Source organism: Syngnathus scovelli, chromosome 14 (genome assembly GCF_024217435.2).
Source record: "Syngnathus scovelli strain Florida chromosome 14, RoL_Ssco_1.2, whole genome shotgun sequence".
Lineage (NCBI taxonomy): Eukaryota > Metazoa > Chordata > Actinopteri > Syngnathiformes > Syngnathidae > Syngnathus > Syngnathus scovelli.
Genome location: NC_090860.1, coordinates 5,545,001 through 5,571,368, shown reverse-complemented (window position 1 = coordinate 5,571,368; position 26,368 = coordinate 5,545,001). Strand labels below are relative to the sequence as shown.

General features: G+C 42.7%; 2 protein-coding genes across 13 annotated transcripts in view; one reads left to right on the top strand and one right to left on the bottom strand.

Annotated features, from left to right (window-relative positions):
* Positions 1–26,368, bottom strand: part of fgfr3 (fibroblast growth factor receptor 3) — a 43,023-nt gene that overhangs the window by 8,713 nt on the left and 7,942 nt on the right. For 8 of the 11 annotated variants that reach the window (XM_068652939.1, XM_068652938.1, XM_068652940.1 and 5 more), the window contains exons 3-6: positions 23,334–23,600; positions 22,156–22,221; positions 4,958–5,127; positions 308–431 (exon numbers count right to left, since the gene is read on the bottom strand). In XM_068652939.1, the coding sequence (XP_068509040.1) occupies positions 308–431; positions 4,958–5,127; positions 22,156–22,221; positions 23,334–23,600 (627 nt within the window). The remainder of the gene's footprint in view (positions 1–307; positions 432–4,957; positions 5,128–22,155; positions 22,222–23,333; positions 23,601–26,368) is intronic. The other 3 variants (XM_068652942.1, XM_068652943.1, XM_049740024.2) reach the window with 1 other exon arrangement.
* LOC125980648 (protein piccolo-like) lies at positions 5,612–18,231 on the top strand. Of its 2 annotated transcripts, none has more exons than XM_068652944.1 (14): positions 5,612–6,600; positions 7,451–7,567; positions 7,791–7,947; positions 8,239–8,428; positions 8,559–8,663; positions 9,370–9,471; positions 10,269–10,373; positions 11,078–11,182; positions 12,074–12,178; positions 12,975–13,079; positions 13,784–13,888; positions 15,596–15,700; positions 16,316–16,624; positions 17,700–18,231. In XM_068652944.1, the coding sequence occupies exons 4-13, from the start codon at positions 8,312–8,314 to the stop codon at positions 16,439–16,441; spliced, it is 1,080 nt and encodes a 359-aa protein (XP_068509045.1). In that variant the 5' UTR covers positions 5,612–6,600; positions 7,451–7,567; positions 7,791–7,947; positions 8,239–8,311; the 3' UTR covers positions 16,442–16,624; positions 17,700–18,231. The 2 variants fall into 2 exon arrangements, with proteins under 2 accessions (XP_068509045.1, XP_049596002.1); XM_049740045.2 differs by having other exon boundaries at positions 6,285–7,567; positions 16,316–16,465; positions 16,538–16,624.

Below are 26,368 nucleotides of genomic sequence, written 5' to 3'. Positions count from 1 at the left end.
CATTTGCGTCAATTGTTGTTGCACTTTTCCTTCTATACATTTTTTAAAAATATTTTTGGTCTACATTTGTTTATCATCAATGTCTTTCTTTCCTCATGCCTCATATTTGTCAGTTATTTTTCACTTTTTTATATTTGAGTAATTTTCATCTTATTAAAGTTGAAGACTTTGGATTTTTTATCTATTGGTTGAATATTTGTCCATTTTTAATCAACTACCCGGAATGTTTTTGCATAGTTACTGCAGTACATCTTGCCATACTTGGGCAGGTAGTTATTTCCATTTTGTAGTGGCGGCGGTGACGTACCGAGCACATCCAGCTGGTAGGTGTGCGTGATGGTGCCATACTTGTTGTGCACCACGCACGTGTAGTTGCCGCGATCCGACGGCACGGCGCTTTCCATCACCAAACTCCACTGCTGGTGCCGCAGCTTCGCAAAGAGACAAGACACAGAAAGTCGCCAGTTCAAGAGCGGTTCATCCAAGTACAGAAATGATCCAAAGTAGAAGACGCTTGTGTTTATTTTGCTGCTCGCTATTGCACGCTTGCAAAATGGCTGCCACTTTACGTCACAGATCCCTCTGGTGTATTGCAACAGCATCCCTCCAATGGCATTAACACTAAATTCATCGCTTTTCTTGAATTTTAGAAAAATATTTTCACCTAATATTTGTGAGTTTGTAATCTGACATTTTAGTTATTTTCAGATATTCTTTGGAACAAGCCTGAGGTGTTGATTTCTGTAAAGAGTGCGTACGTCTTTTCCAATGACACGAATCAGACCGCACAAAATGGCATGCGAAGCAAAGCCGAGTGCAGCGAAAACGCCTCAGTGTGGGCTTGAAGAACGTCTTGCGGAGCGTCAAATCTCTCTGGTGTTTTTCTCCGGAAGGCCTGCCTGGACCATGCCAGCTCGCTCGCGTGCACGGCTAATGTAAAGCACGTGTCGCAAAAATGCTGAAATGTAAAATGATTTATCTAATAGTTTTGTATTTTTTGTAAACAAATATATTTTGATAGCATCAAAGTGATAGTTCGACCACTTTTCCTTGCCCTCTTGGGAGTTTAAGATCAGGGGATGTTTGAGAATATCTTCCATTTTTCACATGTCCTGAGTGTTGTTGTTAGTCACCTAAATGTTGAACAGAGGCTGTGATTTACCGAAGTCAAATTCCTTGTTTGGCACGCTCAAACATGGCCAATAAAAAACTCTTGAATCTTGAATATAAATTAATACATGCCAGTTTTCTTGAAATTAAAACAAGATTTTGACCAATAATATTGTATATTTTTAAAACACATTTTGTTACTGAGACCAAAAAAAATCTGAAATGAACTTAATTTATTGGAGAAATGTTGCAAGACTGAGCTGCTAAGCATCATCGTCATCGTCGTCGTCCCTTGGCGCTTTCTTGGATGGCCGTGTGGAAAACGCGTGCAAATACTTTCAAGTCTGCGTGTGCTGAGCAGAGCAGGAGCGCTAACACCCCCCCACCCCCCAAAAAAAAGAAGCCGTCTCGGCCGCACGGCGACCCAAAAACGAAGAAAAACACAATCGGTGAACGAGCGGAAAGGTGTTGAATGTTCGACCACGGGACCACCGAGAACATGCCCACATACTGCATGCCTCCCCTCCCCCCCACACACGTAACAAAAGCTGATTTGACTTTGTTACTCAAGTAGCTGTTTTGAAACAAATGTTATATATATATCCAATATATCCATTTTCTGAACCGCTTACTCCCCACGGGGGTCACGGGCGTGCTGGAGCCTATCCCAGCCGTCATCGGGCAGTAGGCGGGGGACACCCTGACACCCTGAACCGGTTGCCAGCCAATCGCAATGTTATATATATGTATATATGTGTGTGTGTGTGTGTGTGTGTGTGTGTGTGTGCGTATATATATATATATATATATATATATATATATATATATATATATATATATATATATATATATATATATATATATATATATATATATATATATATATATATATATATATATATACACACTACACACATTTTATTTGAATGTAACTCCATCTTAATGAGATGTAACATAGAAAATGTGCAAAGCCGAGATTGCGTCAAGAGCAGCCAAGCAGATTAGTCGCTTGCGGAACCAAGTTGTCACTTCAAGACAAGAGAGGTGACGACCACTTCACCCTTGAGACCTGGCAGGGGGTCCAGAGGGGAGGGGCCATGGTGCGTCCAAGAAAAGGGCTAACAGAGTGCTCTCACCGTGGAGGTCATTGCGGGGGTCGCTCACATGACATCTTACTTTGCCACGCATCGCCATAGACAGATTTCCACATTTGGCACTTTGCTTGTTTTTAGCGGGAGACGTTCCCTCAAAAATAGCGGAACTAAGCTATGAAGTTTAGCAACCGTGTCTCTGTATGATGTCCTGTTTGGCTGCCTCCTTGAACCCGCTCAAGACCGTGGAGATGACAGTGGACTTCAGGCGAGATCCTTCAGCACTTTCACCCCTCACTATCCGCAGTAATACTATTCTCTCCACAGACACCTTCAAGTTCCTGGGAACCACAATCTCTCGGGACCTGAACTGGACTGGCCACATGGACTGTCCGGAAGAAGGCCCAGCAGAGGCTGTATTTCCTGAGACAGCTCAAGAAGTTCAACCTGCCACGGGAGCTGCTGAAGACCTTCTACACTGCCATCATCCAGTCAGTCCTCTGCACCTCCATCACTGTCTGGTTTGGATCGGCCTCCAAACAAGACAAGCACAGACTGCAACGGACAATCAGGACTGCAGAAAAGATAATTGGAATCAACCACCCATCTATCCAAGACTTGTACCTGTCCAGGACCAGGAAACGTGCAAGTAACATCTCTAAAGACCCTTCTCACCCAGGTTGCAGTCTGTTTGAAGTACTCCCCTCCGGACGGCCTTATAGAGCTCTGTACGCCAAAACCAGCAGACACAGAGACAGCTTCTTACCCCAGGCTGTTGCTCTGATGAACTCACACCACTCTTAGAGTCTCAGAGTCATTGCTGCGCAATAACATCCTGCTCTCCACACCTTTTTTGAATTGTCTACAATGTTTGTACTATGTCTCCTCTCTGCATCCATTGCAGCCTGGTCATCCTGGAAGAAGGACCCTCCCATCTATGGTCTCTTCTCAAGGTTTCTCATTTCCCCTAGTTGGAGTTTTGAGTTTTTCCTTGCCCTCCTGGGAGTTTAAGATCAGGGGATGTTTGAGAATATTTGTCGTTTTTCACATGTCCTGAGTGTTGTTAGTCACCTAAATGTTGAACAGAGGCTGTGATGTACCGAAGTCAAATTCCTTGTTTGGCACGCTCAAACATGGCGAATAAAAACTCTTGAATCTTGAATCTCCTGTACGGAAGGCCAAGACGTGTTGTGCTAACATAAAACTCTTGCTAATGAGCCGCCATTAGCTCAAGCATAAACTCAGCTAAGACACTAAGTGGTGCGCCAAACGCGACATTTCCACGTCCCGGCAGCGATGGCACATTTGGAAAAACAACTTTCAATTCCCGCACAACCAGCTGATGAAATCCAAGCACTCGCCGTGGGATTAGCATGCCGCTAACGCAGGGATGCAAAGGTTTTAGCTCGGCGGCTGGAAGGCTGGCGACAGGTGCGAGTGGGTGGGAGGGGGCGGGGAACGAGCTGGGGGTGGGGGTGTGTGAGGGGGGGACAACTGGCAACCCACTGGGAGCAGATGTTGGAGATCTCCGTAAACTGTTAATAGCGACGGGATCTCATTACGTTAACTCTTGAAGGGACAACGCTAACACTTTTCCCACCGCTGTCATTTAGTCTCATTTTCCGGAGCCTTCAAAAATGTTTTTTTTAAATTTAGCCCACCAAGTCAGTTTCACTTAGCAACATGGAATTTGGCAGGTATGTTTATCAGGATAAACTCACAATTTTATTTATTTTTTTTTTTTTGCAAAAACTCGTTGGCCATTTTGCCTGAAAGGCCATTTTAAGCTCATTTTCAGAAGTCTCAAATTCTCACGCTAGTGGTATTTTGGGGAAAACTGAGCACCCAACATCAAATTTGGCAGGCATGTTTCCTATGAGTAAACCCACGAAAAAGTCTCAAGAAGCCATGCCTGAAAATCTGCCATTTTATTTCAAAGCAGACATTTTAGCTTTTGTTTCCATTTGTCTTTTGCGTGACAAATTGTGTTGATTTGAATCAAAAAGTCAAATTTGCCACTGGGTTCCCACACGGGCACTGGCGGCAACGTTGACAAAAGCGAGGCGAGCAGCTGCTCACGGCGCTGCTGCCTGGCTGTCAACGCCGCGCTGTCGGGCCGGCGTTCAAGCATCCCAGCGGCACTCCGGTTTCAACGCCGCATTATTTATTTTGGTGGTCCTCACCGAAGGGGGGTCCGGAATTCAACGTGCGGCCCGGCGGGGCGATCCTGACCTTTATTTGTCGTGAGAAGAAGAGCTGGATCGCTTTCTCCACTTTTAGATACTCCCACGTGCGGCGGTGGCGAGGAGCGAGTTCACTGAGCGGGGATTAAAATGTTTACTGGCTAAAAGGCTCCTGAACAGAACAGCCTGACACGGCAGCCCACAAAACGCCCACTTCGACTACATTTAGAAGGCTAGCCAGACAGGAATGGGAAAATTGTTGGGCATTTCGATATTTATCCTACTTTTGGGTGTTTTTTAAAACCATTTTTGTCACCTTGTTTCAGGTTCGATGCCCGCTCTCGTCATATTTAAGGATAAAACTCGATGACATCCAGAGCAAACTCAGCAAAGTGCAGAATCTGTCCATCTGCACTTCAACCACCTGCGCCACAACATAGACCCGCTCTTAGCTGTTCCAAGGTCTAGTCGACTTTCTGTCAGCAAATTACCAAACAAACCGTGACCTGTTTGTTGTATTTGTGTTGCTCTCTCTTCCGTTTCAAAGGCGGACAAGGAATGTTGCAAACTGACCTTGATGCCACCCATGCGTTGCTCCCCCTTGAACTCTTTGCCGTTCTTGAGCCAGTGGATGGTGGGTGTGGGGTTGCCCGACGCCGCACAGCGGAACTTGACTGTGTTGGCCGCTGGCACCGCCAGCAGCTTCTTGTCCATCCGGTCTGGCCTGGTCCAGTATGGAGCTTCTGCGCGCAAAATCACAGCACAAACGTTTGTAATATGACAAGATTAAGGTTTTAAAGTTTGAGGGATGAAATGTGTTTATGAAAATGTACATCACAAAAAGTGGGCTTTCAACAGGGGTGTGTGGACTTTTTGTATCCACTGCCCATAGAAGAAAAATAAAGGAAAATGCCTCAACTCATCATTCCGTTCAAAGTGAACGTCTTAATGTCACTTTTATGAGGCAAACACACATACAGACGAGGACCTCGGAGGAGGAAGGGGAGGGGCGAGGAGTCCCCCGCCACACACACACATTATAAAAGGCTGCTTCTCTGTTAAACGCACTCTGACGGTTCTTTCTCTGATGCAAAAACATGGTCACACGGCCGCAATGCTTTCTTTGCCAGCTTCCAACAATCTTGCCATTCAACATGCTGCCAAGGTGGTTTATTGACTTGTTCTCACACACCAGCGCACGATTGGGACGGTGCCCCCCCTCTCCCATGTGTGTACGTGCGTGCTCAGTGCTCAAATTAACAAAAGCCGAGGTGGTTGACCGCTCATCAGATGTCTCTTACTTTTTTACAAGCAGCAGAAGGACTGAGAGGAGCTTATTAGCATCACAGTGTGTGTGTGTGTGTGTGTGTGTGTGTGTGTGTGTGTGTGTACTTGTTTTTATTAGTATGGGGGGTCCGAAGACAGGGAGCCCACCAACAAAGTGGGGCCCTGTGTCGTTGTGGGGTCCAAAATCATGGACCCCACTCGGGAAACCACTCTAAAACAGCTTGAAATGCTCTAACAACATGCCTCACGAATTTTTTTCACTTACCCCTCATGGTCGCAATGTTGAGAATTGTGTGTGTGAAGTGTGTGTGCTCAGTAGCGGCCCCCCGACCATGGCAAGTGGTATTGCAAGTATACACACTACCGGAAGTGTGTGTGATTCAACCAATCAGGGCACCTCGTGATCCGAGTGTTGATTAAGAAAATAAAATGCTATTTCCTGTAGATTTAAACCAGGTAATTATTATTTTAGTAACCATAGGAGCTAAAATAATACTGTAAACATAAAATTCCTGCATTACAATTGCAATTTATCTACGTTATTTAATATTCATTACACTTGCTTTATAAAAATACGCTCATTCTATTAGGCTTATTTTAAAAACTGTCTCATGCATTTTTCATGTTCTAAACATAAAAATAAAGGTATAAATAAATAGTAATTTATTCTTTACCATCAGTTTACATATTAGTTAAATCAGCATCTCGTGCATTTTTCATGTTCTAAACATAAAAATAAAGGTATAAATAAATAGTAATTTATTCTTTACCATCAGTTTACATATTAGTTAAATCAGCAGGTATTGCATGTGTTAGCTTCATGCGGCTAAAACCACCAGCTTAACGTCACTTCGCCACGTGTGACGCCGCCAGACTGAGACTGCTCCGCGACGAAGACACGCTGCTCATAACGAAACACAACATACACGGTGAGTAAATCAACTGCATGTAAATACTAAGTACAAGAAACTGATGTAGAAATGCTTTTTGTCCAGACCCCGAGGGGTTTATATGCAATGATTATGGCTTCGGATTCGGTATATTGTCACTCGGATGGCGTAACGTTTTCCCCTCAGACAGTCCGGCTTTTTAACTTGTTATTCATCTTAGCTTGCAGTGGTTTTAAAAACAATGGTGTAAAAGAGAACGACAGAATGTATAATTGCTCCGTGTTATATTCAGGATGATTTCGATGTGCTAATGTTTCATAATTGCTAAGCCCAGAACCGGACTCTGGCCGTAATTGCCGAAACCACTTCAAAACTCGTCAAACACGTGTGTGCTCAGTGTTATGATATATCTGCATGTCTTCTGTATTTCTCGGTGGTTTTCTATCAGAATGCTTTCTTTAAATAACACAAGCATTCTGACGCAAATAAAACTATCCGGAAACTAGCTTATTGGCTAATTAGCTACCGCTAATCAGGATGCTACGTTCACTTTTCAAACACAAACATAATAAAAACGAGTTGGTAGCTCCTGAAAAGTATAACGAGTTATACTGGTAAAACTATTGAAATAACTTTTCTTTGGATGCAGCACCTGGTTGGAACTGTGACTAGTTAAAAGTAACAAAGCTCAGCTTCAAACCGACAAACATTTTCATTAATATATCAGTATTTTCTGAAAAATATTCTTTCTTTAATCACTCTTGTTCTGTTAGTTCTCAGGCCAGGCTTATTCCTTCAGTCTTTATACAGTGGATGATTACAAATCTTTTAAAATTAATATAGAGTGCTTGTTAAAGTTCTCTCTGCCATGTTTTGAATTATTTTTTAGAGCCAGAAATGTCCAAAAGGAAAGCAAGAAAAAAGCCTGCTGATGAAGCAGCCTTTTACATTTAATCCTCAAAGGACAAACCTGGACTAGTGGAAAGATTTATTGATGATCAAAAAGGTAATAAACTCATTTTTAGACCATTTATCCATTAAGTATATATTTATTTATTTTATAAAACAACACAAAAAACAATCAAATTCAGATTGGTTGTTGTATTTCTGTTTCTAAGCGAGAACTTAGTATTAAAATTGTAAGATAACACCACAATTATTTGGTTAAAGGTGTATCTTAAAGAAATATTTTCTCATAACCAATGGTTTTATATAAAATGTCCTTGCAGGAAGAGGCGTGTTTGCTACCCAGCACTTTGAACAAGGAGAGTTCATCTTATAATACAGGGGTCAACTTCTGTCAGCAGAAAAATGCCAAACAAGCAAGTACTCTGAAAAGGAGAGTACATTTCTCTTTGACTTTGAATGGCAGAATCATTACTGGTGGTATGTATATCCAAATATTTTCTATACAATAATTATGAACTCTAGAAAGAGACTGGAATAAAATACCCTAAATTAGTGAGTCACTCAGAAGCAATATTTCAATAACACATCAGGATTGTGGCATTAACAATTTTTTTTTATTTAGTGCTATGATGTTCAAAAAGACATTGTTTCCCTCTCAACTTTTCTTTTGAAATGTTGCAAGTTTTTATTTCTGTAAGCCAACTTTTATTTTACTAAAAAACTAGTTATATGATACAAAATGTTTGATTTCTGTTTTTTCTTTCCTAGTATTGATGCATCAACAGAGGATGGCTCTCTTGGAAGATTAGTGAATGACAACCACAAGTCTCCAAACTGCACCATGAAAAAAATAGTAAATGACGAGCCCCATTTGTGCCTTTTTGCCATCAAAAACATAGAAATGGGAACTGAAATCAATTACAACTATGGTGATTCTAAATGGCCATGGCGTGAAAAAGTAAGTCAGTAAGATCAAGTATGCAAGTTGGAATATTAATTTGTTATTAAAAAAAAGGAAGATTTTTGTCTCTTTTATTTGAATTACTCTCAGTATGATGTTGGTAAGTTATTTGTGGTTTTGATTCCAGGTGACAGGCTCTCAGGCTCCTGTTGACGGTGCGCTGCCTGAACCAGCCAGAACTTGGCAGGACTCTGGCCCTGATGATAACATCAAACAAGATGCCAGCCAACAGGTAACATTCAGTTAGACTTTGTTGTAAGAAATAAACTTTGTAGACCTTTTCTTGTTCTCTTAGTTTACAGCTTTTAGTTGGAAAGCTGTTCTTTAGTCAGAAGGTACCTTAAACAGCATTCAGCCAACCATTGGATCACATGGTTTTAGTGGTTCTCCTCATAGAGCCCAAACGAACCAGTGGCACACACACCTATAGAAGGATTGTTGAAACATGCGCCCATGGGTGTCCAACCAAGCCAATCATTCACACACACATAACAGATTTCTGATGGCTACTTGTGGGGCCCTCCGTATGGATCTAAAGTTGTCTTGGTTATTCCAACCAAGCCAATCATTCACACACACACAATAACAGATTTCTGATGGCTACTTGTGGGGCTCTCCGTATGGATCGAAAGTTGTCTCATGTTTTTAGATCATATTTTGGTTATGGACATTATGGAGGCTGATTATATTACAGCTATAGTTCCACACATCCTCAACAGCAAAACGACTAAAGTGTCATGCTGAAGGATGCTCCACTACATCCATAAAGATGCTGTTATAGGACCTGATTAGACATCAGGTCTGACTGGAACACTTTAGTTAGAAAAGCTTGTTTGGTTTTGGGGACTAACTTCACATGATTTAACTATACAGGTCTTGAGTCTGTCATTTGTGGTGTCTGTATGATGTTGGTAAGTTATTTGTGGTTTTAATTCCAGGTGACAGGCTCTCAGGCTCCTGTTGACGGTGCTCTGCCTGAACCAGCCAGAACTTGGCAGGACTCTGTCCCTGATAACATCAAACAAGATGCCAGCCAACAGGTAACATTCAGTTAGACTTTGTTGTAAGAAATAAACTTTGTAAACCTTTTCTTGTTCTCTTAGTTTACAGCTTTTAGTTGGAAAGCTGTTCTTTAGTCAGAAGGTACCTTAAACAGCATTCAGCCAACCATTGGATCACACGGTTTTAGTGGTTCTCCTCATAGAGCCCAAACGAACCAGTGGCACACACACCTATACATGGATATTTGAAACATGCGCCCATGGGTGTCCAACCAAGCCAATCATTCACACACACATAACAGATTTCTGATGGCTACTTGTGGGGCCCTCCGTATGGATCGAAAGTTGTCTTGGTTATTCCAACCAAGCCAATCATTCACACACACATAACAGATTTCTCATGGCTACTTGTGGGGCCCTCCGTATGGATCGAAAGTTGTCTTGGTTATTCCAACCAAGCCAATCATTCACACACACATAATAACAGATTTCTGACGGCTACTTGTGGGGCCCTCCGTATTGACCGAAGGTTGTCTCATGTTTTTAGATCATATTTTGGTTATGGACATTATGGAGGCTGATTATATTACAGCTATAGTTCCACACATCCTCAACAGCAAAACGGCTAAAGTGTCATGCTGAAGGATGCTCCACTACATCCATAAAGATGCTGTTATAGGACCTGATTAGACATCAGGGCTGACTGGAACACTTTAGTTAGAAAAGCTTGTTTGGTTTTGGGGACTAACTTCACATGATTTAACTATACAGGTCTTGAGTCTGTCATTTGTGGTGTCTGTATGATGTTGGTAAGTTATTTGTGGTTTTAATTCCAGGTGACAGGCTCTCAGGCTCCTGTTGACGGTGCTCTGCCTGAACCAGCCAGAACTTGGCAGGACTCTGACCCTGATGATAACATCAAACAAGATGCCAGCCAACAGGTAACATTCAGTTAGACTTTGTTGTAAGAAATAAACTTTGTAAACCTTTTCTTGTTCTCTTAGTTTACAGCTTTTAGTTGGAAAGCTGTTCTTTAGTCAGAAGGTACCTTAAACAGCATTCAGCCAACCATTGGATCACACGATTTTAGTGGTTCTCCTCATAGAGCCCAAACGAACCAGTGGCACACACACCTATAGAAGGATTGTTAAAACATGCGCCCATGGGTGTCCAACCAAGCCAATCATTCACACACACAACAGATTTCTGATGGCTACTTGTGGGGCCCTCCGTATGGATCTAAAGTTGTCTTGGTTATTCCAACCAAGCCAATCATTCACACACACACAATAACAGATTTCTGATGGCTACTTGTGGGGCCCTCCGTATGGATCGAAAGTTGTCTCATGTTTTTAGATCATATTTTGGTTATGGACATTATGGAGGCTGATTATATTACAGCTATAGTTCCACACATCCTCAACAGCTAAACGGCTAAAGTGTCATGCTGAAGGATGCTCCACTACATCCATAAAGATGCTGTTATAGGACCTGATTAGACATCAGGTCTGACTGGAACACTTTAGTTAGAAAAGCTTGTTTGGTTTTGGGGACTAACTTCACATGATTTAACTATACAGGTCTTGAGTCTGTCATTTGTGGTGTCTGTATGATGTTGGTAAGTTATTTGTGGTTTTAATTCCAGGTGACAGGCTCTCAGGCTCCTGTTGACGGTGCTCTGCCTGAACCAGCCAGAACTTGGCAGGACTCTGACCCTGATGATAACATCAAACAAGATGCCAGCCAACAGGTAACATTCAGTTAGACTTTGTTGTAAGAAATAAACTTTGTAGACCTTTTCTTGTTCTCTTAGTTTACAGCTTTTAGTTGGAAAGCTGTTCTTTAGTCAGAAGGTACCTTAAACAGCATTCAGCCAACCATTGGATCACACGGTTTTAGTGGTTCTCCTCATAGAGCCCAAACGAACCAGTGGCACACACACCTATAGAAGGATTGTTGAAACATGCGCCCATGGGTGTCCAACCAAGCCAATCATTCACACACACATAACAGATTTCTGATGGCTACTTGTGGGGCCCTCCGTATGGATCTAAAGTTGTCTTGGTTATTCCAACCAAGCCAATCATTCACACACACACAATAACAGATTTCTGATGGCTACTTGTGGGGCCCTCCGTATGGATCGAAAGTTGTCTTGGTTATTCCAACCAAGCCAATCATTCACACACACATAACAGATTTCTCATGGCTACTTGTGGGGCCCTCCGTATGGATCGAAAGTTGTCTTGGTTGTTCCAACCAAGCCAATCATTCACACACACATAATAACAGATTTCTGACAGCTACTTGTGGGGCCCTCCGTATTGACCGAAGGTTGTCTCATGTTTTTAGATCATATTTTGGTTATGGACATTATGGAGGCTGATTATATTACAGCTATAGTTCCACACATCCTCAACAGCAAAACGGCTAAAGTGTCATGCTGAAGGATGCTCCACTACATCCATAAAGATGCTGTTATAGGACCTGATTAGACATCAGGGCTGACTGGAACACTTTAGTTAGAAAAGCTTGTTTGGTTTTGGGGACTAACTTCACATGATTTAACTATACAGGTCTTGAGTCTGTCATTTGTGGTGTCTGTATGATGTTGGTAAGTTATTTGTGGTTTTAATTCCAGGTGACAGGCTCTCAGGCTCCTGTTGACGGTGCGCTGCCTGAACCAGCCAGAACTTGGCAGGACTCTGACCCTGATGATAACATCAAACAAGATGCCAGCCAACAGGTAACATTCAGTTAGACTTTGTTGTAAGAAATAAACTTTGTAAACCTTTTCTTGTTCTCTTAGTTTACAGCTTTTAGTTGGAAAGCTGTTCTTTAGTCAGAAGGTACCTTAAACAGCATTCAGCCAACCATTGGATCACACGGTTTTAGTGGTTCTCCTCATAGAGCCCAAACGAACCAGTGGCACACACACCTATACATGGATATTTGAAACATGCGCCCATGGGTGTCCAACCAAGCCAATCATTCACACACACATAACAGATTTCTGATGGCTACTTGTGGGGCCCTCCGTATGGATCGAAAGTTGTCTTGGTTATTCCAACCAAGCCAATCATTCACACACACATAACAGATTTCTCATGGCTACTTGTGGGGCCCTCCGTATGGATCGAAAGTTGTCTTGGTTATTCCAACCAAGCCAATCATTCACACACACATAATAACAGATTTCTGACGGCTACTTGTGGGGCCCTCCGTATTGACCGAAGGTTGTCTCATGTTTTTAGATCATATTTTGGTTATGGACATTATGGAGGCTGATTATATTACAGCTATAGTTCCACACATCCTCAACAGCAAAACGGCTAAAGTGTCATGCTGAAGGATGCTCCACTACATCCATAAAGATGCTGTTATAGGACCTGATTAGACATCAGGGCTGACTGGAACACTTTAGTTAGAAAAGCTTGTTTGGTTTTGGGGACTAACTTCACATGTTTAACTATACAGGTCTTGAGTCTGTCATTTGTGGTGTCTGTATGATGTTGGTAAGTTATTTGTGGTTTTAATTCCAGGTGACAGGCTCTCAGGCTCCTGTTGACGGTGCGCTGCCTGAACCAGCCAGAACTTGGCAGGACTCTGACCCTGATGATAACATCAAACAAGATGCCAGCCAACAGGTAACATTCAGTTAGACTTTGTTGTAAGAAATAAACTTTGTAGACCTTTTCTTGTTCTCTTAGTTTACAGCTTTTAGTTGGAAAGCTGTTCTTTAGTCAGAAGGTACCTTAAACAGCATTCAGCCAACCATTGGATCACACGATTTTAGTGGTTCTCCTCATAGAGCCCAAACGAACCAGTGGCACACACACCTATAGAAGGATTGTTAAAACATGCGCCCATGGGTGTCCAACCAAGCCAATCATTCACACACACAACAGATTTCTGATGGCTACTTGTGGGGCCCTCCGTATGGATCTAAAGTTGTCTTGGTTATTCCAACCAAGCCAATCATTCACACACACACAATAACAGATTTCTGATGGCTACTTGTGGGGCCCTCCGTATGGATCGAAAGTTGTCTCATGTTTTTAGATCATATTTTGGTTATGGACATTATGGAGGCTGATTATATTACAGCTATAGTTCCACACATCCTCAACAGCTAAACGGCTAAAGTGTCATGCTGAAGGATGCTCCACTACATCCATAAAGATGCTGTTATAGGACCTGATTAGACATCAGGTCTGACTGGAACACTTTAGTTAGAAAAGCTTGTTTGGTTTTGGGGACTAACTTCACATGATTTAACTATACAGGTCTTGAGTCTGTCATTTGTGGTGTCTGTATGATGTTGGTAAGTTATTTGTGGTTTTAATTCCAGGTGACAGGCTCTCAGGCTCCTGTTGACGGTGCTCTGCCTGAACCAGCCAGAACTTGGCAGGACTCTGACCCTGATGATAACATCAAACAAGATGCCAGCCAACAGGTAACATTCAGTTAGACTTTGTTGTAAGAAATAAACTTTGTAGACCTTTTCTTGTTCTCTTAGTTTACAGCTTTTAGTTGGAAAGCTGTTCTTTAGTCAGAAGGTACCTTAAACAGCATTCAGCCAACCATTGGATCACACGGTTTTAGTGGTTCTCCTCATAGAGCCCAAACGAACCAGCGGCACACACACCTATACATGGATATTTGAAACATGCGCCCATGGGTGTCCAACCAAGCCAATCATTCACACACACATAACAGATTTCTGATGGCTACTTGTGGGGCCCTCCGTATGGATCGAAAGTTGTCTTGGTTATTCCAACCAAGCCAATCATTCACACACACATAATAACAGATTTCTCATGGCTACTTGTGGGGCCCTCCGTATGGATCGAAAGTTGTCTTGGTTATTCCAACCAAGCCAATCATTCACACACACATAATAACAGATTTCTGACAGCTACTTGTGGGGCCCTCCGTATTGATCGAAGGTTGTCTCATGTTTTTAGATCATATTTTGGTTATGGACATTATGGAGGCTGATTATATTACAGCTATAGTTCCACACATCCTCAACAGTTAAACGGCTAAAGTGTCATGCTCAAGGATGCTCCACTACATCCATAAAGATGCTGTTATAGGACCTGATTAGACATCCAGAACTGACTGTAACACTTTAGTTAGAAAAGCTTGTTTGGTTTCGGGGACTAACTTCACATGATTTAACTATACAGGTCTTGAGTCTGTCATTTGTGGTGTCTGTATGATGTTGGTAAGTTATTTGTGGTTTTAATTCCAGGTGACAGGCTCTCAGGCTCCCGTTGATGGTGCGCTGCCTGAACCAGCCAGAACTTGGCAGGACTCTGACCCTGATAATAACATCAAACAAGATGCCAGCCAACAGGTAACATTCAGTTAGACTTTGTTGTAAGAAATAAACTTTGTAGACCTTTTCTTGTTCTCTTAGTTTACAGCTTTTAGTTGGAAAGCTGTTCTTTAGTCAGAAGGTACCTTAAACAGCATTCAGCCAACCATTGGATCACACGGTTTTAGTGGTTCTCCTCATAGAGCCCAAACGAACCAGTGGCACACACACCTATAGATGGATATTTGAAACATGCGCCCATGGGTGTCCAACCAAGCCAATCATTCACACACACATAAAAGATTTCTGATGGCTACTTGTGGGGCCCTCCGCATGGATCGAAAGTTGTCTTGGTTATTCCAACCAAGCCAATCATTCACACACACATAATAACAGATTTCTGATGGCTACTTGTGGGGCCCTCCGTATGGATCTAAAGTTGTCTTGGTCATTCCAACCAAGCCAATCATTCACACACACATAATAACAGATTTCTGATAGCTACTTGTGGGGCCCTCCGTATGGATCGAAGGTTGTCTCATGTTTTTAGATCATATTTCGGTTATGGACATTATGGAGGCTGATTATATTACAGCTATAGTTCCACACATCCTCAACAGTTAAACGGCTAAAGTGTCATGCTCAAGGATGCTCCACTACATCCATAAAGATGCTGTTATAGGACCTGATTAGACATCCAGAACTGACTGGAACACTTTAGTTAGAAAAGCTTGTTTGGTTTTGGGGACTAACTTCACATGATTTAACTATACAGGTCTTGAGTCTGTCATTTGTGGTGTCTGTATGATGTTGGTAAGTTATTTGTGGTTTTAATTCCAGGTGACAGGCTCTCAGGCTCCTGTTGACGGTGCGCTGCCTGAACCAGCCAGAGCTTGGCAGGACTCTGACCCTGATGATAACATCAAACAAGATGCCAGCCAACAGGTAACATTCAGTTAGACTTTGTTGTAAGAAATAAACTTTGTAAACCTTTTCTTGTTCTCTTAGTTTACAGCTTTTAGTTGGAAAGCTGTTCTTTAGTCAGAAGGTACCTTAAACAGCATTCAGCCAACCATTGGATCACACGGTTTTAGTGGTTCTCCTCATAGAGCCCAAACGAACCAGTGGCACACACACCTATACATGGATATTTGAAACATGCGCCCATGGGTGTCCAACCAAGCCAATCATTCACACACACATAACAGATTTGTGATGGCTACTTGTGGGGCCCTCCGTATGGATCTAAAGTTGTCTTGGTTATTCCAACCAAGCCAATCATTCACACTCACATAATAACAGATTTCTGAAATATGGTTTCTTGTGGCTTCTTTGTTGTAAATTTTGGAGCCTTTTCCATGTTTTATATGTAAAATTTCCTGTGATATAAGGTTTTGGCATATTTCAGAGGATGTGTACAGCACCGGTCGTCTACCAGTTAAGATATTGGACAGAAATTTTAATTATTTTGAGCAAAGAAATTCTAGTCTTTATATTAATACAGCATATAAGAGTAGCTTGCAGAAACTAACAACACATTTCTTTTAATTCCCTCCATAGAGCTATCAATTATCAAAGGAGTTTCTCAAAGTGGACTACTCAGACAGTGATGATACTGACAATGATTCCCAAAAGGACTGCTCTGTACCTCTGCAAATCAATCTGCTCAAAACAAGAGTATATTAAATTTGACCAAGCATTCTTATACAGGTGCAGTTAATTTTTGTTTTAGAATATTGCTATACTGTGTTTTTTTTCTGTACTTAAAAATCATCATTTCAGATGGGCTGATCCCAGAAGTGATAGAAGTGACCTCTTGTACCTCCGCATCTCGTGGCCCAAGTAATGAAAAGTCTGCCAAAAAGGGAGGTGAGTTTAGAGTAATCCTTTTCAATATATAACTTTATCACAGTTGCTTTTAAATTGCCCAATTGTTACTACTGTATCAGTATCTAATTATCCTCACATATGCTGCTTACTAAGATTTAGATGACCCAAGCAAGATATATTAAACACCACTTGACTTTTTTTCTTAGACATGTAAGGTCTAAACTTTTGAATTTTGTCATAAAATGAAAATTGACCCATCCTTTCTCATGTGAGTTACAGGTCATTGCTAACCTTGATTATATGTGAGATGTTTGTTTACATCTATTTTTAAATAGAGGTAATGTATACATGACACATTTACCTCAAAAGAGAGAAAGAAAAATTGCTCTAGATTAACCTATTAGTGAATATGCAAATTCACACATTGTCACACCAAGGCAGATACCATTCTTATACAGCTTGCATTTAATTTTTTACACACTATATATTTCCAAATTTACTTTTATCATCTTTGTTTGTCCATGTGTAGCACGTTATCAAAGCAAATTCCCCATACATGTAAAACACTGTCTGAAAAAAGTTTTTCTCTGATTTTTATTTTTTATTTTCCCTGATTTTGCAACAACTTGTATCTGTTCTTAATGGTTTTGTCAGAGAAATGGTGCATCCCAATGTGCTGCCATGGTGGAGTTTGACTGCCTGTGCAACCTCTGTAGGGTCCAGGAATTGCTTCATCTACCAGCAGTGACATTCTGGTCAAATGCAAAACTGCTTAAAAGTAATCAAGAAAATGAGAGACCTCTTTCCCCCACCACCAAAACTGGGGGCATTCTAATGTTACCCTTTTGTGCATCTATTTTTAATTTTGTTAATATCAAAACAGCTGACACTGAAGACCACCTAGCAACTTAAATGACCGGATTAATATCTCAGATATTAACTGATTTACTTATGTCTATTGTAGGCTCATCACTGTTGACAAAGATAGTTGACGTTATAAAATATCTCATTTGAATTATATTGTCGGATAATTGTCCATAAAGTGAATGTATTCTTTATGCAATTTTGTTCTAATTAAGTTGTAAACTAAAAAGTGCTCTTCCTATGCCCTTAGGTAACGGAAAAGTTGTGAAAAGAAGCTGGACCCCAGAGGAATGTGCTGCAGTAAATAAACATTCAAGGAAGTATATATTGACAAATCAGGTTCCTGGTAAGCTTGACTGCGAGAGATGCATTGCTGCAGAACCACAAGCACCGAGCTGTTAAGTACTTTGTCAAAAAGAGAATAACCACCATGAGGAGAAAATATGAGTGAAACAGCTTCCCTTAACAGAGATAGAAACACATGGCTGGTCCTGTTTCACCATTTGTTCACTATTTGTTTGTGATTTTTTTTATGCTCCACTTCTCCTGTTCGTAAATGTTAGATTAAATAAGTTCCTTTATTCATTGGCTACATTTGTAATGTGTCCATTTAAAATTTTGACTCGACAATTATTACTTGTAAATCCTGTGTACTTTATAGTTAGCTAAAATGCAGAATTTAAATATTTTAAAATGTACCAATATGACTGAACAAATTGAAGAATATTAAGACTGTGACCAAGGAAAATGGACCAGAATCTGAATAAAGACTTCAGAATGTATTTTAGAATGCACATTTCAATGTATATCTAGTATATTTAGCCAGATGAAAGTATTAATAACACTAACAAAATTTTTAGGTTTTCTCAAATGATTAAGTCCACACAAATGCATGTTTGGGTTAGATTAGGGTTGGGGTTGAACTTGATAGATCCTCTTTATAAAGGCAGACCTAACAAGTCTTAAATCTTAACAGCAAGCTCCATAACTGGCTAAAAAAATAATGTGTGTATAGGTAGACCTCTTAAGGTTGAAATATTAAAAGCGATCCCCATAACTGACTAAAAATCTCATGTGTGTAAAGGTGGACCCCGCAAAGCCGGAATGTTAGAAACAGGCCCCAGATATGACTGAAAAACTGACATGAAAAAAAAAGTTTCAAATTGTGTTTATTGAAAGTGATTTTTAGTAACAAGATTTTTTTTGGGAGTTGCCTGATTTTTTTCATAGTTCTTGGACCACTAGAAAGGGTGGACCCCAGAACTCGGTAAATTAAGTTGGGTCCTGCAGAGGGAGGTTAACAAGGATGTGTGTGTGTGTGTGTGTGTGTGTGTGTGTGTGTGTGTGTGTGTGTGTGTGTGTGTGTGTGTGTGTGTGTTGGAAATAATCCTCAGAGTCCAGCAGCAGGCCGTGGGCGACTTTCTTTTTCTTCATCTGGTCTGCTTGACGCAGATGCCAAAAGGTGCAGGACACACCTGTTGTTCTCACCTGGACTTCATGAACATGCCTTTAAATAGCAGTTTTTAAAAGAAGAAGAAGGTCAGCTTTGCAATTTAACGTCATTGTCGACTTTTCTCTCGGACGGATTGTTGGGTGCACTTTTTGTGTACAATGACTATTTTTTTGTGTGTCACGTGAGTGGTAAGTGCACTTCCAGTATTTTAAGTCAACTTTTGGCATACTTGCGCTATATTTTTAGCCGGCCGCTGGAATTTCCTCCCCGCGCGCACCCGCTGACAGGTGGACGTGACGATGCGCCGCAACCCGGACGGCGCATACCGTAGCAGGGTCCTCCCCGGGGGGCGCGCACAACGCCGCCCCTGCGCTGAGGAAATACCACCCCGCCAATTAGACACGGGAGGAAGTTTCGGTGTGGACGTAACGCAGGACAGAGTGACATTCAAATATCAGCTGCTCATCTGCTGACTATTTAGGGCAGGGGTGGGTAAACATTTTGACTTGCGGGCCGAATTGGGTTCTAAATTTTGACCGGGGGGCCGAACCAGGAGCAGATGGATGTAGTGTTTGTGTGAAGTAATATAAACGACCTGTAATTCCAAGGGATTAATAAAGTTGAGTCTAAGTCTAAGTCTAAGTCTAAGTCTAAAGGTCATTGCATAAAAGGTTTTGGCCTTTAGTAGGTAGTAAAGCATGGATATTCCCAAAAAGTTTTTTGAAAACAAATGCATTTATTAACAGCATTAAAAAAAAAAAAAAACTGAAAAACTGCTATCAGTGATTCTCATAAAATACGACACTGTTATTATGAATAACAGTCTCCATCACTTCAGTGCCTGCAGGTCAGATTAATGAAAGATGTTTATCTTATGAGATCACATCAAACGGCAAACATTCTGACCAAATATATCATCTTGAAGAATCGGTGAAAGCATACATCCAAATAAAGTAATCAAAACGGCAACACGGTGAGGGGTATCTGAAAATCTGGTAACAGAGGTGAGGAAACGGGAAACACTTCCTTAAAGTAAGCCTTAAGAACTTTACAGGTTAAGATTAGTCACAAACAGGTGGTGCATCAATGTCCTTGAGCATCCTGCATTGTTTGAAAATGAGAATGGTCGGTAGTTTCAATCCCTGCTATTTGTACAGATCATATTCAAAATGCATTTTTTTACAACAAACTTGAAAGCCTCCCCTTCATTTTCAGTGGGAACAGTGTTGTTGGTCTCCCTTTTTTTTGCTTGTGTGTCATAGTCTGGAGTAAAATTTGTTGTGGCAATTCTTAGGAGAGATCCGAGGTGTTGGTCCGTTTACCTAGATCTGTGACGGGTTGATGTTCATGTGGCTGAACGTCACGTCGCGTACGTCGAGCCAAATTGGCCACTCTTTTTAAACACTCGGCACTCAGTGTCCACCTTGCTTTTCCATGGGCGACTCATTTTAATGGAAGGATTCCAGGGGAAGGTTTGTGGGTGGCTTTAGCGTAAAACTGTATCCGAAAGCTCGGCGCACAAATTACAAGAATGCTGTCGTCACAGCCCACGCTCTAAATTCGGCACTGATACAAATAGAGCGCGAGTGCGCCATTTCCGTACTACTGAGTGCGTACACGCACTTGTGAGTGTGCACCAAGCTTTCTGACACGGCTTCCGGTAGTAAATGCGCAGGCGAGTGGTTCCCCATCTACTGGAGAAACAGTCATTGCAGGAAAAACGACCGAGAGAAAAAAAATAAGTTTAATAATACAATTTATTTAGGATTGGCGGGCCGGATTAAACGGTCCCGTGGGCCGGATGTGGCCCGCGGGCCGTAGTTTGCCCATACCTGATTTAGGGGGTGCCGACACTTGTGACGCTCGACAGGTCGAGCGTGTATGCAAGGGGGATGGGGTGTGCCTCATCTGGGACTCTTGCAAACGGGTGCTTGACTTAAAAAGTTTGGTTTATCTGCAATTTTCAGGCGTGTGGTATGTGTGTGAAGGGGAAGGGCCGTCCCCGCGGGGATATCGAAACGGGTGCGTTTGGTCATGCGCTGTTGTTGTTTTGGTTGTGATGAAACATTAACTTCCCAGTGGGATCAAAGCTAACAGCAATTAGCGCCGAGCGTGCGGGTCGACACGCCAGGCAGCGGTTCAGCGCTCGGGCGGCCACATGGTGCCACGCAGGATAATTGTGCCTAATTGTGTAATCCGCCGACGCCTGCTACTCACACAAGCGCGCATGGTGTCCGATCGGAGTGGTGATCAGGCCCTTTGAAGGTGCGCAAAGGCCGGCGGGCGGGTTAGCGTACCGTAGCATGAGCCGGCGAGCGAGCGATTGGCTCTCTGCTTGGCTGCCAGCGTAAACAAGAGCCGGGGACACGCCACAGATTAGCCTCTCTTCACATTCCGACACACGCGCACACGCACAGATGCACACTGACACGCTTGATTCTCTCTCTCTCTCTCTCTCTCTCTCTCTCTCTCTCTCTCTCTCTCTCTCTCTCTCTCTCTCTCTCTCTCTCACACACACACACGCACACGCACGCGCCATTTTTCCAACCTAATCTAACTGTTTATTTTTGTGTAAGCGACTGTTACTCTATTGCGCGGATTTTGTGTATAAAGCTACCGCTTGACACGCATTAAATGTCAAATAATGTCAAACAATCACAGAAAAATAACCACACTTCCTTTTGACCGTAAATGAAATCATTGCTGTATACTGAAAGATTTGCTATCCACCATTTTTCGATGACCGTGGCTACCATCATAAATCTAGCAAATATTTGGATCAATACGCTTAGTCCGACACTGTCCATCTTGTCTCCGTCCCGGAGGCATCAACATTGCAGGCAAATATTTTCAGTGTCCGTCTTTTCTCTACGCGTCACATGTTTGGGTCTCCATCCTGTGGGAGCAATTAACGCTGGCTTAGCGCACATGAAGTTAGCGCTTTTCTGGGCTAATCCCCGCACTCCTGGCCCAGGATCTGCTTGTCATGAGGTGGATTTAGTGGCTGAGATTAAGGCTGTTTTGTCGCCCGGAGGGATGCCGCATTCCATCTGTACAATCAAGAAGGCTGACGCACGGTAAATGACGCTGCCCCACGCCCGTTATGAAAACTTATCGATGCGCTGCTGCTGTGTCGACAAGGCATTCAAAGCGAGTCACTCAAAGCAGCCAAATACATTGGAAACACAAAAGAGAAGTACGACAAATGAACTTCGAATGAGCAAAACTCGAGAAAGACAAAATAAGAATTCACCATTGCCATTACCTGCATCTTCTGGATCTTCATCATAATCTTCATCATCGCCGGACGACAGTGAATCTAAAAGAAAGAAAACAACCAAAGGAGATGTTAGGGGATGTTCTTCTTCAAACTTGCGTCACCAAAAGTTGATCTAAATGTCAAACTTCATCCAGGTTCTTTTAAAATATTTTTTCTTTGCTACGGGAGGTAGGGTGGGGCGTTTGTGTACAGCGTGCACTTAGCGCCGTCTGGGTGCCGTCCAGCTGCTAAAGTTGATACGTGGACGCCACATATCTGATACCTTGCTCAAATATTTGAAGCGAAACACAACAGTGCGCGTGTGTGTTCTCGGAGCAGCCGGGCGGGTGGTGACAGGAAACGGCCTGCGCACACGCCACAAAGTCCCACTTGACTTGTCACTGAAATGCCCAAAAGCACTCCCAAATGCTGAAAACACTTTTGCAGAATCGACTTTGCAATGTGAAATTTGTTTGACGTGTCGATCATGAGCAGAGCCATCAAAAAAAGTGATCCCCGAAAAACCACAGGAAGTTGGCTATTTCCCTTCCATGGGACAACCGTTAGCATAAATGGAAAAAAAAATCATCTAAAAGGAATTTGCAAGGCATGTCCATCACAAGGACTTGTACAAAGTCACCCGTTTTTGTTTTAAGTGGAAATTTTGGCTGGGAAGTGTTAACTGGATTTGATGAGACAAAACATCCACCTCTGATCATCACAATGTGGAAAATAAAAGGCCATTTATTTCTCGGCTTGATGCCAGCGTGCACGTGCGTCTCTCATTTCTTGCCATGCCATCTGTTGGCGATGAGGAAATGTTTCCAGCTAATTGCTTTCTAATGAGTTGTCAATGAGAAGCTCAGCCAGTGTCCCAAAAAACAAAAAACCCTCCCTCGCCAAAAAAAAAAAGAAAAATCATATTTAGTGGAAATTTCCAGAGCATTCCACAACAACAGGTGGCGCTACAGAGCAGTTGGGCGATATGGGAAGCACAATTTTTTTTGAACGGGCTGCCTAGACGGGTCACTATCACGTGTCACCCATTTGTTACAAATGACTGAAGAAAGCTACAGGCCAAATGAGACGCGCCCCAATGGCAAAATTTGAATTTAGCATTTTGTGAAAAAGGCACCAGACTGCGCGGGTGGCGGCGGAAATCTGGTCCGTACCTGTCACCCGGATGGTGTAGTTGCTGAGTAGCTTGTTGTTGCGGGTCAGTCGGCAGGCGTACACGCCCGAGTCCTCGTAGGACACGTTGACGATGCGCAGAATCCCCGGGCCGGGCCGTATCCGGTCACTAGGCAACAGCACCTCGCTGTCCTTGTACCAAACGGCGGGCCGGGCTGACTCCTCCTCTGGGTCACATGACATTTCCAGGGTGTCCCCCACGCCCAGGACAAAGTCCTCCAGGAAGGCCGTCTCGCTGGACACCGCATCTTCAAACAAGACCAGAACGATACCGATAATACACTCAAAGCATTTTTAGGTCACTCATCTTTTGGAATCATACGTGTTATAATAATGACATGTTCAATAATAAAAATCTTGAGATATTTGACGTCAATTTGTTTTTTTATAACAAATGTTCTTTTTCTGACTTCTGATCAGCTGAGCGCAATCATATGGTTTTGTTCAAGTCATCAAATATGCTTCCAACATTTAAAATATATGTATAAGATTCAAATTTTGGAGCACGTTAATAAAAGCATCATTCAAGTTGAGTGTTGCTCAATGTTTGGACAGGGCAAGCAGAGAGCCAGAGAAAAATCAACATGACATGGCGGCCCTTTAAATCAGACCCCTCCTCTTGCCACACCGTTTCCGCGGTAACCATTCAAGGGAATGCCGTGACCCCACCACACACACACACGCACACACATCACACATACTTTCACACACACCATTTGGGAGCAACAACGCCATAAGTGTTTGCGCGCACACACATCACAACCCTGGGAAAGGGCAAAGGAGGCGTGTGATAGATGACGGCCCGGCCCAGCCTGGTCCGTCATGGCACACCCACCGCTGACCCGCCTAGAAAGGTGGAGGCACTGTTGGCGCTTGCCTCCCGTCCAGTAAACAGGAAGTGAAACGCACAAAATGCATGGACTTGCAATTCATTGGAGCTAAATTGTTCTTCTGCCTTGATGGGCTACAGGGGAAAGTTGCCGTGACAAATTGGGGTCAAAATTAAGTAAAGTGTGTCACTTTTTGAGTGCTCTGAGGTGCCGAGCTCGCGCTTTCTGAGACTTTTGGTGCTACAAACGACTTTTGAAATTCCAAACAAGAAGGCCCATTGAGGAAAAGGAAAACACGGCAGTGGCGCCATGAATGGCTCACTGAGTCGCTGGTGTATTAGCGCTGACCTCGGCAAATGCCAACATGTGTCTTGAAACGTCTTAACGGGGGAGGGGTTGCCATAATCGTCGCACTCAAAGATGAGCGAAGAATGAAAAACCTGGAGAACTTGGACAGAATTTGACAGATTACTCAAGTCCACGACTCAACCGCTACACTTCGAGCAGACTTACATTGAAAGCAACTATCAGCATCTGACAACTATTTTGTACGTCACACCAGATGAATCTGGTGTAATTATCAGAGTGTGGGAAGCCGCCGTCAGCCACAGCAAAATGGATGAATGGCTTGACTTTCTCCGTCGCTATCAGCTTCTGTTTGAAGAACACTTTTTCCACAAGTGTGTGTGTGTGTGTGTGTGTGTGTGTGTGTGTGTGTGTGTGTGTGTGTGTGTGTGTGCGTGTGTGTGTGTGTGTGTGTAAGACGGTCAGTGAGTAAATCAAGAGGCCGGCGTGGCCCCGCCTCGCCTCTCACTACGATAACAAATAGCCCTTGACAATAATATAGGCCCTCTCATTGAGCCGGGCCGGCGTGCGGCCTCAGATGCCATCTCTTCTGCACGTCAAGAGGTTTATTTATCCTCGGCAAAGCCGCAAGGAGGCCAGACGGCCGGACGGCCGGACGGCGGCTTTTCGCCGCAGGAGAAAGAAAGAGACTCTTTATGTGGGGAAAGTCGCACTCGCTGAGGGATCCAGAGGGACAGCAAGCAGCCTGCTCCAAAGGGCTTTGAAATGCAGCCCCTCGAGCCAGTTTGACTTCATTTTCTAGCCATGTCTGTTATGAGTAGACCCAACAACACCAAAGAAACAGCAAGCCTGCTAATTTACTCTGAAGTGGCTAGTTTATAGTCATTCCTGATTTTCAGGTGTCCTCATTAGAAATGGGCAGGTAGTGGTCAATTTTGGTAGTGGTAAAGAAAAAAAATTCCCAAAACCAGTTCACCTTAGAAACACAATATTTGGTAGTCATGTCTATCGTGAGTAGACCCACAAAAAAAATTTCTTTTGAAGCATCCATTTTATGCTCGTTAGTAATTTCCAAATTGGCCTTTTTCTGCCCCTTCGACAAAAAATAAATAAATAAATCACTTAAGCGACCTTGAAATTTGTCTGTCATGAGTGAGCCCTCCAAAAAGTCTCAAGAAGCCATGCCTTAAGAGGCACAGGAAGTCTTCAGTGTCAAATACAGATGTCCTTCAAAGACAAACTCAATCTAGAGTTAGAACTAAACCTTGTAGTGCTCTGTGTCTTACTGTCAATTGAACAGGCCAAGTAGCGCTAGCACTTTGATGACTTTCCGTAGTGCGGGAGGAAAAAACGCGGGGGGAGGGGACTTTGATGGGGGCTGCTCTGCAACAGCAAAAGCTGTAGGTCATCCATAATGGCGAGGCTTCCTTCATAAATACAATTTAGACGCCGAGCCCCCGGGCTGAAAAATGCGACGGCTGCTCAAATGATGCCGCCAATAAATGGATCATGACCCAAGAGCTCATATCAAGAAAAATGATGTTTTTTGTTCAGGTTTTAACAAACCTTTTCAGCTTGCGGTCTCAAATTATTAACGAAATCTATAGGATAGAACTTTTGTGTATTTCACTTCAGGCAGCTTGCTGGGGAGCTAAGGCCTTGTTAGAAAGTTCACTTTGTTCAAGGCAATAATTTTTGTTTCGATTATAACTTTCGTTTACTTGGTAATTATTGTGTATTATTGTTAGCATCACAAAATATACTTTATTCTCTTTGTACAAACGAAAGACTAAAGGCATCATTCCCGCTAGGTCGTTTTTGGTGCGCCATCTAGTGGGCCAGTGCCAAAATTACTGAAAAATACAGCAAGACATTAATAG